The sequence below is a fragment of the Artibeus jamaicensis genome, unplaced genomic scaffold (assembly GCF_021234435.1).
Source record: "Artibeus jamaicensis isolate MK-2021 breed Jamaican fruit bat unplaced genomic scaffold, CSHL_Jam_final contig_391, whole genome shotgun sequence".
NCBI classification, from domain to species: domain Eukaryota; kingdom Metazoa; phylum Chordata; class Mammalia; order Chiroptera; family Phyllostomidae; genus Artibeus; species Artibeus jamaicensis.
The window spans coordinates 17,911,912-17,928,229 of record NW_026521814.1 but is presented as its reverse complement, the minus strand read 5'-3'; the positions used below and the strand labels follow the sequence as shown (position 1 = coordinate 17,928,229).

The following is a 16,318-nucleotide window of genomic DNA, read 5'->3' as shown; positions in this document are numbered from 1 at the left end:
CCCGCTGGCCCAGTCAGGGCAGCAGCATTTGGGGACATAGAGACAGACTCTGGGCAAATAACTAGTATCCATACAGAAAACATTTAGAATTCACTGGCGACATTTCATTTTATGGCCAAATGAAAAAGATTTTTTTACCATAATCTATAAATATCCCAACCATAATTTATCAAAATAACAGCTTTTATCAGAGCTTCATGTGTAGGTCTGCTCTGTACTTGGCCTGCATGATCACATTTTATTGTTAAAACATCTTTTATATAAAGTAGGTACTATTTTACCTTCTTATCAATGACAAAAGGGGTTTATGGGCATCGAAAGGCTTCTCTATAAAGGCCATGCAGCTAGTAAAGGGCAGATACAGCACCTGAACCAGGTTAGTTTCATTTCAAATCTGAAACTCTAAACCACGACCACGTTTGTTCTCAGATTTTAGTGTAATAAGAAACCCTAGGAGCTGTTAACAATAAACACTTCTGGCCTGGTCCCCATAGCTTCCAATTTGGATGGTCCAGGGCCTAGGAACCTGCATTTCCACCAAGCATTCCAGGTGATTCTCGTGACACTGGCTCCGAGGCCGCACACTGAGAACCCTGCCTGACCCTCACTTGCCTGCCATTTAGAGTCCCAGTGGACTTGATATTTAGATGGCAAGAAACAGTATCACTTCAAATTAAAAACGCAAAGTAGAGAATGTAATAGTTTACTACAAGAAAATATGTAATGAAGAAAAATAATTCAATTATATAACTCAATATCTTAATTCAAGAAGATGTATTTTCACTATTCTGAAAGAAAGCATTCTTAGTAATACTTTTGTATTAATTTTAATGTTCCGTTTTCTCACAGGCCAGAGGGACTGCAATGAAAGATGACCAAGGTGACAGGATTTCCAATTTAAGAAAATAAGAACACTACTTATTTGTAGCTTAGATAAGCTTTCCCTCACATACCTCTACATATCAAAGGCCCACAACAGCAAAACCACCAGGAAAACTAAGCATTTTAGAAAGAAAATAAATACACAAATGGGAAGGTTATAAAGTTTGCAACTAACATAGCAACAAAGGCATCACATTACTGGCTAGGATACAAAATAACAGCCACTGCTTTTGGACTAGCTGAGCAGCCAATCTGGATAATTTAAGTTTAAAATCCAATTATTAATCAAGTAGGTTAGGGCTTCTTGGCCCTCAACAGTGGATGCTCAAGGCTATACTGGCATTGCCTAAGTGAAAAGAATTAATTTATTCTCTGCCATATGTGGTCCCACCCAGCAGGGTACTCAGCACTGTTTGTTAACCTTTTCACTCATTCCTAGTTGACTTCCTATCCCATTCATCATAACAACTACTGTGAATCTTTCCCCATGCCTTTCAAGTTCCCAAGCTCATCCTAAAGGCCCTCACTTTCCAAATATGAACCTGCTTTTATATCCTGGCTATCCATGAATTCTCTACATTTTATTTCCTTCCACAATGTGTCTTAACCAATGTCAAGCATCTTTTCATAGCTGCTTAGCTCAAGATGCAGAACCATTTTAATTTCTTTCTAAGGCTAACTTCTCCACCTGAGTCCAATCCCATTATATGCTGTTTTCTTTAGAACCTTGTTCCAGCCTCAGCAGACATCCATTCGTCACTCACAGTGTTGCAGACATTGTTTTAGGCACTGGCAACACAAAAATGAAAAGACAAGACCCTGCCTTGAAGCAGCTCACAGGGTGGTGTGGAGACAGGTGAGAATGGAAGTGAGTGTAAGTGCAGTGGGCTGAGGGACACAGGAGGACAGAGGGTTCGTACCTGGAGACCAAAGGGACTTCACCTAGGAAACAGGTGACATTTATGAGATAAATAAAAGTTAATCAAGTAGATAAGTTGGAGAAGTGAAATCAAGAAGTGAAACAATAGAGAGGCTTAAGAAAGCATGGTGTGGCCCAGCAACTATAAGTAGTCGGCCATCAATGCAATTGGTGAGAACGGATGCTAAGGAGTTCAGAGTTTAAGGTTAGAACAAGCCACTGAAGCACTGTTAACAGAGGTGCATGTGAGAAAGCTCCCTCTGGAAACATCATGGTAAAGGAATTAGAATGCAAAGTAAGAGGTGAGTAGCTCAGAAAGCTGAAAAGCCTGGTGATCTATGTAGGATAATGAGGACCTGGTTTAGAGTAATAGTGGTGGAGACAGAGAATTATGGTGGGCAAAAAAATATATATTTAGGTGGTAATATTGTAGAACTTAGTAATTTATTGAATGTCAGGGATAAGAAATGCAGGAGAGTGAGTTCCAGCCAAGATGGAGGTGCAGGTAGAAACCCTTTGCTTCTTTGCACAGCCAAAAGGAGAATAACAACCAATCTAAAATCAAGAAACAACTACAAGTGCCAGAAAATCAAACTTCATGGAACTCTGACAACCAAGGAATTCATGAAACAAGGAAACGCAACAACCAGACCAGTAAGGCAAGTAGACTGGAGAGAACCCGAGACGAGGTGGCGGACCATGTGGGCAGGGGTGGCTAAATGGGAAACTCAGACTCAGAGCTGACTGTGGACCAACTGGTTGCCGGTAGGAGAAACTCCCAGTCTCACACTAGAGTCTGTTGGAAAGTGAGCTAGAAACAAGCAGGAGACTTGCACTGTTCTCTCTCTGACCCCTCCCCCACAGACAGCACCATAGCGTAGCAAAGAGGGTTGCCCTGCTTCAATGAATACATAAGGACCCGCCCCCTTACAACAGGTGCACTGAGACAAAGAAACAGGGTCCAAATGAGAGAACAGAGTCAAACCTCTGAAAGAGAGCTAAGCAATGATGAGATAGCCAACTATCTGATGGAGAATTTAAAGCTCTGGTAATCAAAATGCTCACAGAACTGATTGAGCCTGGTCAAAAAATGGAATAACACATGAAAGATACCCCCAAAAAATAAGCCAAAATATTCAGGGAACCAACAGTGACAGGAAGGAAGCCAGGACTCATATCAATGATTTGGAACAAAAGAAAGAAAGAAACATGCAACCAGAACAGAATGAAGAAACAAGAACTCAAAAACATGAGGAGAGGCTGAGAAACCTCTGGGACAACTTGAAACACACCAACATCTAAAGTCATAGGGGTGCCAGAAGGAGAACAACAACTAGAAATTGAAAACTTATTTGAACAAATAATGAAGGAAAATTTCCCCAAACTGGCAAAGGAAATAGACTTCCTGGAAGTCCAGGAAGACCAGAGAGTCCCAAAGTTGGACCCAAAGAGTAACACATCAAAGCATATCATCATTAAGTCACCCAAGATTAAAGACAAAGAGAATATTGAAAGCAGCAAGGGGAAAGGAGACAATTACAAAGGAGTGCCCATAAGACTATCAGCTGATTTCTCAAAAAAAAAAAAAAACCTTCAAGAAGGGGCTGGAAAGAACTACTTGAAGTCATGAAAGGTAAGGCCCTACATCCAAGATTGCTCTATCCAGCAAAACTATCATTTAGAATGGAAGGGCAGATAAAGCCCTTCCCAGATAAGGTCAAGTTAAAGAAGTTCATCATCACCAAGCCATTATTATATGAAATGTTAAAGGGACTTATCTAAGAAAAAGATCTAAAATATGAACAGTTAAATGACAACAAACTTACAACTAGCAACTAATGAACCTAAAAAAATTAAAGAAGAACAACAAAAACAAAAACTAAGCAAACAACTAGAACAGGAACAGAATCAGAGAAATGGACAACACATGGAAGGATTTCAGTGTGGAGGGGGAAGGGAGGAATTGCAGGGGAAAAGGTACAGGGAAGAAGCAGCATAACTGGTAGGCATAAAATAGACAGGGAGACGTCAAAAATAGTTTAGGAAACAGAACTCCAAGAACTTATAGGGACATGAACTTAGGGTGGAGGAATGCTGGAGGGTTGAGGGGGCAGGGTGAAGGGGGGATAAAGGGGGAAAAATTGGGAAAACTATAAAAGCATAATCCATAATACACTTAAAAAACAAACAAAAACAGAAAGGCAGAAGAATGCAGACTGAGCTCGAGGTTGTTGGTTGTGGTGACTAATCGTTGTGATATCATTGGTGGAGAGTGACTGGGCGCCAAGAAGGCAGGGCCAATGAACATCAGGACGTGTGTGGATCTCAGAGAGACTGATTTGGGCACTGGCAGTATAGGCAGGCCGGGGGGGGGGTCACGGCTGTAAGAAAAATTATCCCCCAAAATATGGGAGTGTGAGAAAGGGGTGAGAAAACCTTTTGGGGCATTGACAGAGCCCAAATCAAGGATCCTCCAAAGACAATTGAGAAAGAGAGGCTGCAGAAAGAGAAGGGAGTAGGACCATGAAAATCAAAGCAAAAGACACTCCAAAGAGGGAGTGGGAAGCTGTCAACTGCTTCAGAGGACGGTTCAAAGAGGGACGAAACATGCCGCCTGGATATAAGTAGAAAATGTTTCTCTCCAATTCACTCTTTTTCCTGCTTTTGCATTATTGAATAAATAACATGCGATAAATCCATGTGTTTCCAGTATATGTTCTTCCCTTAAGCACTTAACACTGTCATTTGGCTCCTACTGCCCTGAAAGTTCTATCTTAAAATTTGCCACTGACATCCTTTTTTTGCCCACAAGTCACATTTAAATGCCAACTCCCATGATCTTTCCTCGGTCATTAGGCTATCTTATTTCTTTACAAAGTCTTACAATAAGAAATCTCTCTTTTTAAAATATATTCTATTGATTATGCTATTACAGTTGTCCCATTTCCCCCCTCTTTATTCCCCTCTGCCCTGTACACTCCCTCCCACCCACATTCCCCCCCTTTATTTCATGTCCATGGGTCATACTTATAAATTCTTTGGCTTCTACATTTCCTACACTATTCTTAACCTCCCCCTGTCTATTTTCTACCTACCATTTATGCTACTTATTCTCTGCACCTTTTCCCTCCCCACTCCCCTGTTGCTAACCCTCCATGTGATCCCTATTTCTGTGGTTCTGTTCCTGTCCTAGTTGTTTGCTTAGTCTGCTTTTGTTTTTGTTTTAGGAGTGGTTGTCTCTCTTCTTTATATTGGTCATTTCACAGTGCACTCAGTTCTCCTCATAGTTCTTTTCAGTCTCCTACAGGGACTCCCTATTCTTCTTAAGCTCTTTCAATAAAACTGTCCACCTACATGTTAATCTTCAGTTTTTTTTCCTCTGTGAAATGCACATTTCCCCTTACAGGGATCCCACAGTAATCCTGAACTAGATTTTCAATTGGAAAGCGGCATACAGAAGTCCCACCAAATTCAACATGCCCCAATTTAAACTTGCTTCCTTTATAGACTTACTTGCAATATGGTTTCCCATTTTCCTGCCCAGCCACTGATGCCTCCTTCTCTTCTTCTATTTCCCATGCACAGTTACCCCTCAACCTGAACTGTGCATTCCATCCCTCCAGGCTTCTTCCTGTCCACACCTCCCCTCTGACATGCAAAACAACTTCAATCTAGGGGATCTAGACCTGACAAAATTACCGTGGTTTATTTCCTGTAACAATGTAATAACAGCAATCAACATTTATCTAGTGTTCACTATATGCTAGGCAATTTTCTAAGCATGTCACACACATTTCCTTTTTACTATTTCCCCTTCTGTGAATTTGGAAGAACAAGGTAGTTTATTCTTCAAATGTGTCATGATCAGTCTGAATGACGTAGCCATTTTTCTGGGTGACAAACTAAGCACAATGTAGTGAAGGCTAGCTCACTTTGCCATCCCAACTCTACTACCAAGAGGCGCTGACCAATGTCCGAAACACAACTACAATTCTAACGAGGATGACCAAGGCCACAGTTAAATACTGAACTATCTTCTCAGCTACTGCCGAAAGATTAAAACGTGCTTCATAAAGCATCTGGGCTCATATCATTAAGTGCATACTTATGTGACTGAAAAAAACAGATCAACTTAATCTTTCTCAGGAAAATGATGTCTGTTTTCAGTTCTTTAAATGCTGCTCACCCCCAAGTATCAGTTCTTAGTCCTTTTCTCTCTGAAACCCACGCGCATGCCCATTAGCCCACGCTGATGAATAACAAAGAGTAAACTACACTTACTTCAAAAATCCAAATTTCGCAGAAACTTGTAAATCAGCAGAACAGTTTTCATGGGCACAAAACCTTGCAAAGTTTATCTGGAAATAAAATATGACAGTGTTTTATTTTTAGTTCAATCAGTAGGTGTATTTCTGTTTTTTAAAGACTATGACATCTTGATACATGAGAAAAATAAAATAAATCAAGTTGATAACTTCTTGTTTTATCCCTTTTTGAAGAATTCAGTGTGAGAGTGAGTTAGTAGGCTTAAATGACAAATAATTACAGGGCTAAAAGTACTAATTTCTTCCAATAAGCAAATTTAAAGACTAAATTTATTAGGTGCAAACAAGATTTTTTTCTCTTCCATAATAGTTGTAAAACAATTTTAAGCAAACTATGATAGTGACCTATGTAAGGATTTAAATCTCATGCCACAAGGATGCTCTTTGCCCAGTTCCTCTCAATTTTCTGCTGCTCTGATTCCACTGATTGCACACAAGCACAGCACTTAACTTTGCAGAGTAAGACAGCAGTCTTCTATTTGTTGAAAATAACAAATTGTAGAAATTTAGAAATATCACTTTAAGAACACATTGAAGAAAATTAAATGATAGATGATCACAGAGGTTCCAGAATGTATTTACCTCTGAGCATTTTAACAGGCCCCAGATATACTTATTAGGTATGTAAGAAGACCTGAATTAGAAGCTGGGCAAAGAAAAAAAAATGGAAAGAGAGAAAAAAGAAAAATGAGCAGTAAAGGTGAAGAAAGATAAGATGCAGGAAAGAAAGGAATCTGGAAAGGCAGAGAAGGAGTCAGGTATGTAAAATGGCACATGAGTGCAGGTTGTCAAGCTGCTCCTCAGATCTGACTGCCTGTACCTAGGGGAGCAGAGGGGACTCGGAAATCTTCTTCTAAATGACTAGGTAAATAACTTTTCTACCACTCTGACTTGTTGAACAGGCTGCTCTAAGAGTCAAAATGTGAATTATTCTAATATAACTACCAATTGCTTAGGTTTTGGCTTATGTACTTACAATAAAAGACATAAAAATAGTTGATATTGAAAAGTTTAAACAGAAAGATGAAAAATATTGACTTCCAGAAATGTTTTTATATATGAGTATAAAGAAAATTTGTTCCTAAGTTATCTTTATTCAACCAATGTTGTAGACTAGACAGTGTTAATTGTAAGCTCAAATATCTTAAAGTGACTTAGGGGCAGTTCTGTTAGGACAGGATATGAACTAGACCTTTAAATGTCCTTTTTATCTTTCACATTCTGTGTGCCACTGGCAAACATTTTAATGAATGCTTTTATCATACCCCAAAACATTCTGTTGACTATGCCTTTGTGCTGTTGGACAGAAAAGTTCTGAACAACTGGACCCCCAGAAGTAAACACACTGTCAAGGAAGCTGATATATTCTGGGATAAACTGGACAAAGCAGTTCATGGTTAGAATGCAGCACCCATCTCAAAATGCAGTTAGTCCTGGCATGAGGCTGAGAAGCAGTTACATTTAAAAAGAGAAACTGTCATGTAACATAAATACATGTTTATAAATGAGTAAAACCCAGCAAAGGAATTTAACTAATAAGACACAAGTGAATCGTGGGTGGGGGTAGTGAGAGAGAGGGAAACAAAACAGAGAGAAGAAACAGAAAATGAGAAAGAGAAAGATACACTGAACACACATGGCGACTCTGAGTAACTGACTCATGAATGCAACTCACTTCCATTATGAGTGCTGTCTAGCAATGTGCTTTCTTCACTGGCAGGGCATCGAGAAGAGAAAATTAACATGTTGTGTTATAAACCACTGCTACCACTACATGCATATTTTTAAATATTCAGCTCCTATCCTAAAGAGAATACAAATAAAAAACAAGATACCATAAATCTTTTATATTAAAAAATCAATAAAATTTTTAAAAATTGAGTTCATTTCTCCAGAATTATGCGATAGGTCAAAAAGAAAAACTCTGTAGTTACATGTCACAATTTTGGAATAAAAGAAAATATTCCTACTGTTTTTTCAATTCTGTTTTTTTCTTTCTTCTGCTGAAGAATTGGCTGAAGTGGTGGGAATTCCTCTGTTCTTTGTTTGTCGATGTAATGATGCCCAAGGTGGTAAGCAGCTTCAATCTGGATTGGGGTGAGGATGTCTCGCACATCTTTCTAAGGAAATTTAAAACCATATGAATTAAAAATAAAAAGCAGCATGAAAGTTTAAAAATATAGAGAGCTCCTCCTTTCCTGCATAAGGCCCAATGCACCACATGGAAATCAAAAATATTCTTACCTTTTCATATAAATTATTTTTATTAAGTTAAATGTGTATATTTTTTCACATTATGAAACATTCATGTTTTTAGGAAACAACACAAAAATAGCATAAAAATGAAAAACTATAATCCTCTGATAGTATATAAAGGTCTACTGTTGGGTACATTTTCTTCCATGGTATTTTCTATACACACTTTTTTTATAACTTGACATTATAACATAAGTATTTTTCACTGTAAGTTTCTCATAAATCATTTCAAAGTACTAATGAACATTTTATTCTATTTAACATTTTCCTCTAGTACACTTATAGAAATATAATTTCTCCATTTATTCAAGTTTTCTTTTAATTTTTTAATTATTGTTGTTCAGTTACAGTTGTCCCCCTTTTTCCTGTTGCTCTCCCCTGCCCCAACCATGGCCAACCTTTTATTACATTTTGATACAATTTGATTCATTTGATTTTATATATATTATAAAGCATATCCTTTACAAACCTTTCCCAACTGTATTTCCTAACAGATTATAAATGATATATAGCAAAGTTATTTATTTTGTACATTTAATATTTTATCCTAAATAGGATAAAATTTATTTACTGAATCTTCTTGCTAGTTGTTTTATAACTTTTTTCCAGGTTTATTATTTTTATACTTCACAAAAAAGTGTTCTTGGATTTATTTATCATTTATACAGAAATTGTAGCCTATTCAGAATCCATCACACTCAGTATGACATTCTTTTAAATTTAACATCATAATAATTTTTTAACTTTTTATTCTCATTTACTCTATTACAACTGTCTCAATTTTTCCTCCTTTAATTTTTATCTGTAATTCACAGACCTCCTACTAATAATGTCAGTGGGTCAGGTTTCTATTTACCTACAGACACCTCAGAATTGGAATATGGCTTAAACATTGCTGTGTAAAAGGGAAAAAAACAAAGATTAATAATCTCTAATGGATAGAAAAAGTATCTGTTGTAGAGATTATTGCTGTGCTACCTACAGCTACTGTCACTTGATACCATCAGTGAAGTAAAATAAAGGCATATGTGACGTTATGGTATACGTCACATAAAAGACTACATTTATTCTATGCCTTTATGTAATTATAAAAATAGATGTAATATTTCTTCTTTCTCACCAGTCACCACATTATCAACACATGTGTGCAGAGGTGAAGGTAAGTGTTCTGGAGGGAGACTACTGAAGTTCAAATCAGGTTCATCACCTACTACCACTGTAACCTTAGGCAAATTAGTTAATCTGTGGTTGGGCTACCTCTTCTGAAAAGCAGAAAAATTATCATGAGAATGATGATACTTACACCGTATTATTGTGAAGATGCAATGGTACAATGTACATAAAAACTCTTAGCACAATATCTGCTGTTTATTAAGGTCTCAGCAGATGTAAGACATTATTATGTGTATGTTGCTTTCGAAATGTAGCTACATAAGCCAACAAGGAATTACTGAATTTCAGTTTCTTATAATAAGAAATTCTGGTAAACATTTGGAAGGAATTAAAAAAAAGAAAATTAGACGACTGCCAGAACATTAAAATGAGCTACATAACAATTGTTAGACTTGTGTTAATTAAGTGGCTCCTGGAAGACTTGGAGCATGAGTCACAGTACTCAAGATCTCCTACTACTTTTCCTATCTTATATGTGGAGATGACTGCATTAAATTACTTGATAAGTGGTCATCTCAATACAAAAACTTGACCATATAGGAATGCCGAAAATCAAGGCCCAAATCCCAAGTTATCAACTCATGAAAATGGAACAGCTTGAAGCCCTGAGTATTACAATAGCAAACTTGATTAAATTATCCCCTAGATGTAGGAGCTGGACAGCCACAGATCGTCCCTCCACATGTCCACTGTTTTAATTCTTCTCAACAAGCTTGCTTTGACCAAATCACATGTTATCTAATTCATACTAATTTTCCACGAGGTCTTTTCTACATCTGGTGTATATTACTTTCATTATCCTAATTAGCTATTAATTATGCTTTTCTCACAGTGTATAGAATGTACGTGCACTCTCGCAAGCACTGTACTTGACAGATATTCACACTTATTTAACTTTAACAGCTCACCTAAGGAAAAATGCTAGAATATCAAAAAATGTCTTAAAGTGACTAATTAAGTATTTGGGAGGGAAAAAGTCGATTTGCTTAAAATTTTCAATTTGTATGGGCATGTGCTAGTTATATTAAAAACAATGAAGATCCCATTTCCCATTTTTATGAATAATTACATAAGACGCCCACAGCTCACAAATAAGCACATGCCTGAAATTGTACAAAATCTTCTTTCTTGTCTGACTTTTATGGAAATTTGTATTTATGGCCAACTTGAGAACCAAGCTATAGGCCCACGCCTCCTATTGTACTTATGCAGTGAAGGAATTTAAGAGTGGAGCTAGAAATATTTATAAAATATTAATGAATGAAAAATGATATTGAGTTATAAACATTTGATGGTATCCATGGATCCACTGTGTACAAGGCAGGCTTCGGGGACACAAAACTGAATGTCGGTACCTAAGTCACAGTCTATAACCCATAAATCCACACACATAGTGTGAAAGATGAGTGTGTGATGTATGCACACACATGTACAGAAGGAGGGGGATGGGAAGGTTCTTACACAGAAGAATTTTGAGCATGAAATATGATCAGGTTTGAGTTTTTTGAAATGCCCCTCTAGTACCAACGTGGGGAATGGGCTGAGGAGGTAGAAGGTCTGAGTCATGGACTGGAACCCGAAAACCTGCATGACCATGACCGTGTGCAATTATAATCACTGTATCTAGGAAGCTTGGGTCAGGAGATGCAGAACTGTCAACACCTGGCGCAACAGTTTCCTGAGAAAACACAACACCCCAGGGCAGGTGCCCTAACCACTATACCAACAGAACGTGTTCAGATTTTCCCTCACATATTTCTTTAAATAGCATCGAAAAGATGTTATCCAAAAACTGATTAAATATTCATCAATTTTCTGTCTCATGTAGTGTGTTAGTTCTAAGAACAATATAAACATGCAAAAGAAAATATCCTGTCTTCAAAGACCTTGCCATCTAACAAAGAATTAACATATGTTGAGGTATCAATTAATTTCTAGAATACCATACTGTCAGTATAGTTATATAGCTTACTTGCACTTAAACTTTCAACATATATGGATTGGTCCATAGTGTGCTGTGATTCAAATATAACTGCTTTGGAGCAAATGGCACTCTACTAAACTATGTGCTTGTATAAGCAAATTAAATATATAAAACATAATAAAAATACAAATAAAATGTATTTACTAATCAAATATTCATTCTCTTGATGTTATTACTGAAAAAAGATGGGTTCTAGAAATCATCCAAAGAGATATATAACAAAATTAAATTCCTTTACTTCAAAAATTTAAAATCCAAAAATTAGGAAAACCAAGGGATAGAAAAGAATGAACTAATTCACTAAGTAGGTAGGCAGGTTGATTTCATGGTATTACACAACATGCTAGTAAGCCGACTGTACTCACTGGACCTCTAAGCACCAATAAGCTTTCCTGGTTTGATGACTCAACTAGGTACTTCTAGCTTTCATTGAAAACACTGTAGGCAGGAAGGGAATCCTGCTACATCATTTGTTACCCCAGTGTAGCACCCTTTCTCTTCTCAACCATCAGTGAATATTTTGATGCAGAGATTCCATGAAGTTCATCCAAGAAACAGCATCTAGAGAAACCTTGAAGGACATCTCACTGCCATGGCTGCTCCAATATTTCCAAAAACTGCTGCCAGCTGTCGGCTGGGTTTCTCTAAATCAAAACAGCCTCAAAATTATCCCTGGTCCTAAGATGCTGTCCAAGGAAATCTCTAAGATCTAACAAAGTTGTGTATTTGAACACAACAAAGACAAAAATCCATTCTTATACACATACATGGATGGGAAAACATTTTCATTGATGGAAAAGTGATGTCTAGCAGAAGAGAATTTCAGTAGATAAAACAGTAAAAAGTATAAAATGAATCATTTCTCTTATATCACAGAAAGCTATTATATATGCTCAACTATAAATTCTAGGCTCTGCTTTAGAAAATCCATTAATTTTACCTCTAACAGCAAAAAACTAAAGCTTGGCATAATTATAAGCAACTAAAATAAAATGGAGTTCTGTAAAAAAAAAAAAAACAATTTCTGGCTTCCTTTCTATTGTTTGAACAACAAATTTTGACCATTCCCACAAAACAATCCTATGTGACAACTGCTTTAATGATTAGATTAAGTAGACTTGGGAAAACGAATGCGCTTACCAACCAGATAAATGGCTGTACAGTCTCAAAAAAATAACACACCAGAAAATATGCATGCTACTGACAGATGCTTATTAGGTAGTTCAAAATGTATCCCATATAGACCAAGATCCAATGTATGAAACTAGAGAATGTGATTTTTAAAACAGGATTTAATAAAGCCCAACTTTTATGATGAAATTTGAGTTCAACTTCATGCTGTGGCATCTCAGGTGCAGACCTTCACCCTCTACTCTTGGGTGATCTCGGCCATCAAAATGTGACAGCTTTTATACAAATAAACAGACCTAAAGACTTTCCTTTATGTGAGATAACCAAGGAATTGTGAACAGGAGTACGAGCAAAATTCAATCTTTCCCTCGACTTCAGGTCCCGAATGGCTGTCACATGTAATATTGATGATATCATTCCAGCTTATTCCCTTTAATACTCCATTCCAAAAATTCACTGATCCCACTGAGACTTCCGATTTAACTTTTTCTCTGTTCCTCACTCCCTTGATGTCCTCCGCTCTCCTCACCCTCCTTAAACTTCAGAGCAAGCGCTCCCTCGAGTACTCCCTTGACTCTCTGCCCCGTTTGTTTGCTTCACTCCTTCAGCTTAAACCACAGCCTTGGTTAACCATTACTATTCATCCACTTTCACCTGGGAGGTTGGATGTGACTAAAAAAAGTCCATAACCCTCTGACTAATCTTACTTTATGACCATGGGTACAAGGTGGATCCCAATGCCATCTCACAACCATATTGTACTTCCTTCCTCTCCCGTTTAGTCATAAAGCTATATAGGACCTTCTTCCTACACTCCAAATACCACTTACTCCATCCCTACTCAAGCTAATGACTTTGCTTCTTCAATGGGAGTATGAAAGTAATCAGAAGAGAACTTATGCAGTCCTCATCACATCTGCTCAGACCTACAAACCCACACAGATGAACTTCACATATGCCGACCTAGAACCAATCTTTTCCTCTGTACAATTAATCCCATCTCCCTTGCCTTCTCAAGAACTTCGCTCCAACTGTTCTCTCCTCTCATCTATGTTATAAATGTCGCACTCTATTGGAATACCCCCCTCATTATAAAAACATGACATTTCTCCTATCTTTAAAAAAGGAACATTTCATTCCACTTCTCTTGCTAGCTACTGACTCCCAACGCCATTTCTTTCATCCAGGTGGAACAAAATTTTGTGAAAGAATAATTCTGTAGTCTGTCTCCAACTTCTCTCCTTTTCTCTACTCCTCTGAAATGCTATTACCATGATCAGCAATGACCTCTGCATCACTAAACCCAGTGGTCTGTTCTCAGCTCTCATTCAATTTGACCAAACAGCAGGACTGAAAATACTGTCATCTCTTTTCCCTGCTTTATTCACTGCACTTCCAGAATGCCACAAGCTCTTGCTTTTCTTCTTTACTGTTCAGTCCTTCTCATCTCCCTTGTAAGCCTTTTGTTCTCTCTAATCACTTCATGCTGTAGCGTCCCAGTGTGCACACCTTCACTCTCTCCTCCTGGGGTGATCTCAGCCATCCACAGGGCTTTAAAAACCATCTTTATGCCGAAGCTGCATTAAACTATATTTCCAGTCCTATGACTCTCCCCAACTCCAGATGAGGGTATACATGTTCAGTTGATATTTATACTCAAAAGCAAAACATGTGTATATACCTCAGCAGGTCCACACTAAACTCCAGAATTTTCCACCCCAAAACTGTTTCCCTTGCATATTATCTCAAGGGATAAAAACTACATTATTCCAGTTGTGTGGGCTAAAGACCTTAGAGTCATCTCATAGCATCCTTCTCAAATGCCAGACATCCCATCTGCCTGCAAATTATGTAAGCCCTCCTTCTGACTCTCTCTCGCCATATCCATTGCCACCACCTTGGATGAAGCCATCACTTCACACTGTATCCTCTGGGTTATTACCATATGTTCTTCTCCCTGTGTCAGCCCTTGGTCCCTTACTGTCTGTCTAGTGTAACACAGCAGTTAGTGGATTCCTTCTTATTACTGAATCCGCTCAATCCTCATTTCATTCAGATAAAAAGTCAAGGTCCCATATGATGTCTTTTTCCACTACTCTCCCCCTAGCTCACTTTCCCAGCCGTCCTCACCTCCCCATTGTTCCCCAAACAACCAGGAGCATTTTTGTCTTGAGGCATTTTTATCTCGCTCTCCTTCCTGTAATGTTCTTCTTCTGGATCAGGAGTCCTCAAAGTCTGACTCCCGAGTCATCAGCATCACCCGGAAACTTTGTAGAAATGCAGTCTCAGGCCTCATTGAAGACCTACCAAATCTAGCAAGTTGTGTTTTCACACACCTTCCAGGTGATGCTGTTGTTACATGCAAACACTGAGAACCACTGTCCAAGAGGTCTACACAGTAACTTTCTCACTTCAAGTCGTTGCTCAAATATCGCCTTCTGAATAAGGCCCATGTAAAATTGTATTCTTCACTCTTTCCATAGAACTCCATAATTTGTTTCAACTCTGCCCTTTTTTTCCTTTTCCCATCACCCATATCTTTTTCTAAAATACTATACAATTTACGTTTTGATCATGTTATTGTCTGTCTCACCCTCACAAGAATATAAGCTCCATGAGGACAGTAATCATTTTATGTAGCATTCGGTGATCACAAGTGTCTCAAACAGAAACTGACACAAATTTATAACTCAATAAATATGCACTAAAGCAACTGAGTGGGTAAGTGGAGCTGACTTGGTACAGTCACTGCAAACAACTACACGAGGAAAGTGTGCCTAACTAGCAGGCCAGCTATCCTCTGAGCGAGGGGTCCGTGGGCCTGAGATAATTAATAAGCAACACTTCATTTCATTGTGAGGGGTGTCAAGGTCGAATGCATCTGCATATCAACACTGCTGACACTGGACACGTGTTATAGAACAAAGGAACAATCCAGTCTTCCTGACCAGAGTCCATCTTCTTTTTCCCCTGTCAGTTCAGAAGATAATCAGAATTCAGGTTGCTGTCTATCCTTTGACAGTAGAAGCAGTGTTAATGTTTCTGAGACGAGCTGGCGGGGGTGGAAAATGCACTTGCTGCACTCCCACACTTCCGTAAATAACAGCCAGCGCTGTTTGCTAGGGCTCAAGGTTGGGGAAGCTGCTTCTGTGGTTCTCACCTCCCCCCGGGGTTTGCTGTGAGAGGGTTGCCGTAGCCCTTTGCCCTTCCTCTTTCTGAGTTTTAAAATGTCCTAAACAAAAGCAAGGTAATTTCGGAAGGGGGGGAAACATGGAAAGAAACGGTCATGTTTATTTTTTTTAAATCCTCACTAGGTATCAACCCCAGAGCTAAGTGTTTCTGTTTGACACCGACAATACAGCCCAAAGTCAGCGGCTTGTAACCTACTGCCTCTGGTACCATGGTAACACTTACAAGTATACAGGCAACAAAGACAGAAACCTCGGCTAAAATGTCACTTCCACTACAAATTTATTCCAAAGAAAGTGTGCAATTTTGATGTTGATGAATACTTATTCATGGGAATGATGCCAGGAAACACGGGCCTAAAGAAATCAGAGCAATTTACTGCTACTTATACAAATTCAACACAATATCTATTTCTCTGTGAATGTCTAATGTTGGCCCTTTTATTGCCTTTAAAATGGT

The 16,318-nt window shown here is 38.2% G+C and overlaps 1 protein-coding gene across 2 annotated transcripts in view; it reads right to left on the bottom strand.

The window, feature by feature from the left end:
- Window positions 1-16,318, bottom strand: part of ITGA4 (integrin subunit alpha 4) — a 131,322-nt gene that overhangs the window by 20,504 nt on the left and 94,500 nt on the right. For both annotated transcript variants that reach the window (XM_053665220.1, XM_037130049.2), the window contains exons 16-17: window positions 8,097-8,246; window positions 6,083-6,159 (exon numbers count right to left, since the gene is read on the bottom strand). In XM_053665220.1, coding sequence (XP_053521195.1) covers window positions 6,083-6,159; window positions 8,097-8,246 — 227 coding nt within the window. The remainder of the gene's footprint in view (window positions 1-6,082; window positions 6,160-8,096; window positions 8,247-16,318) is intronic.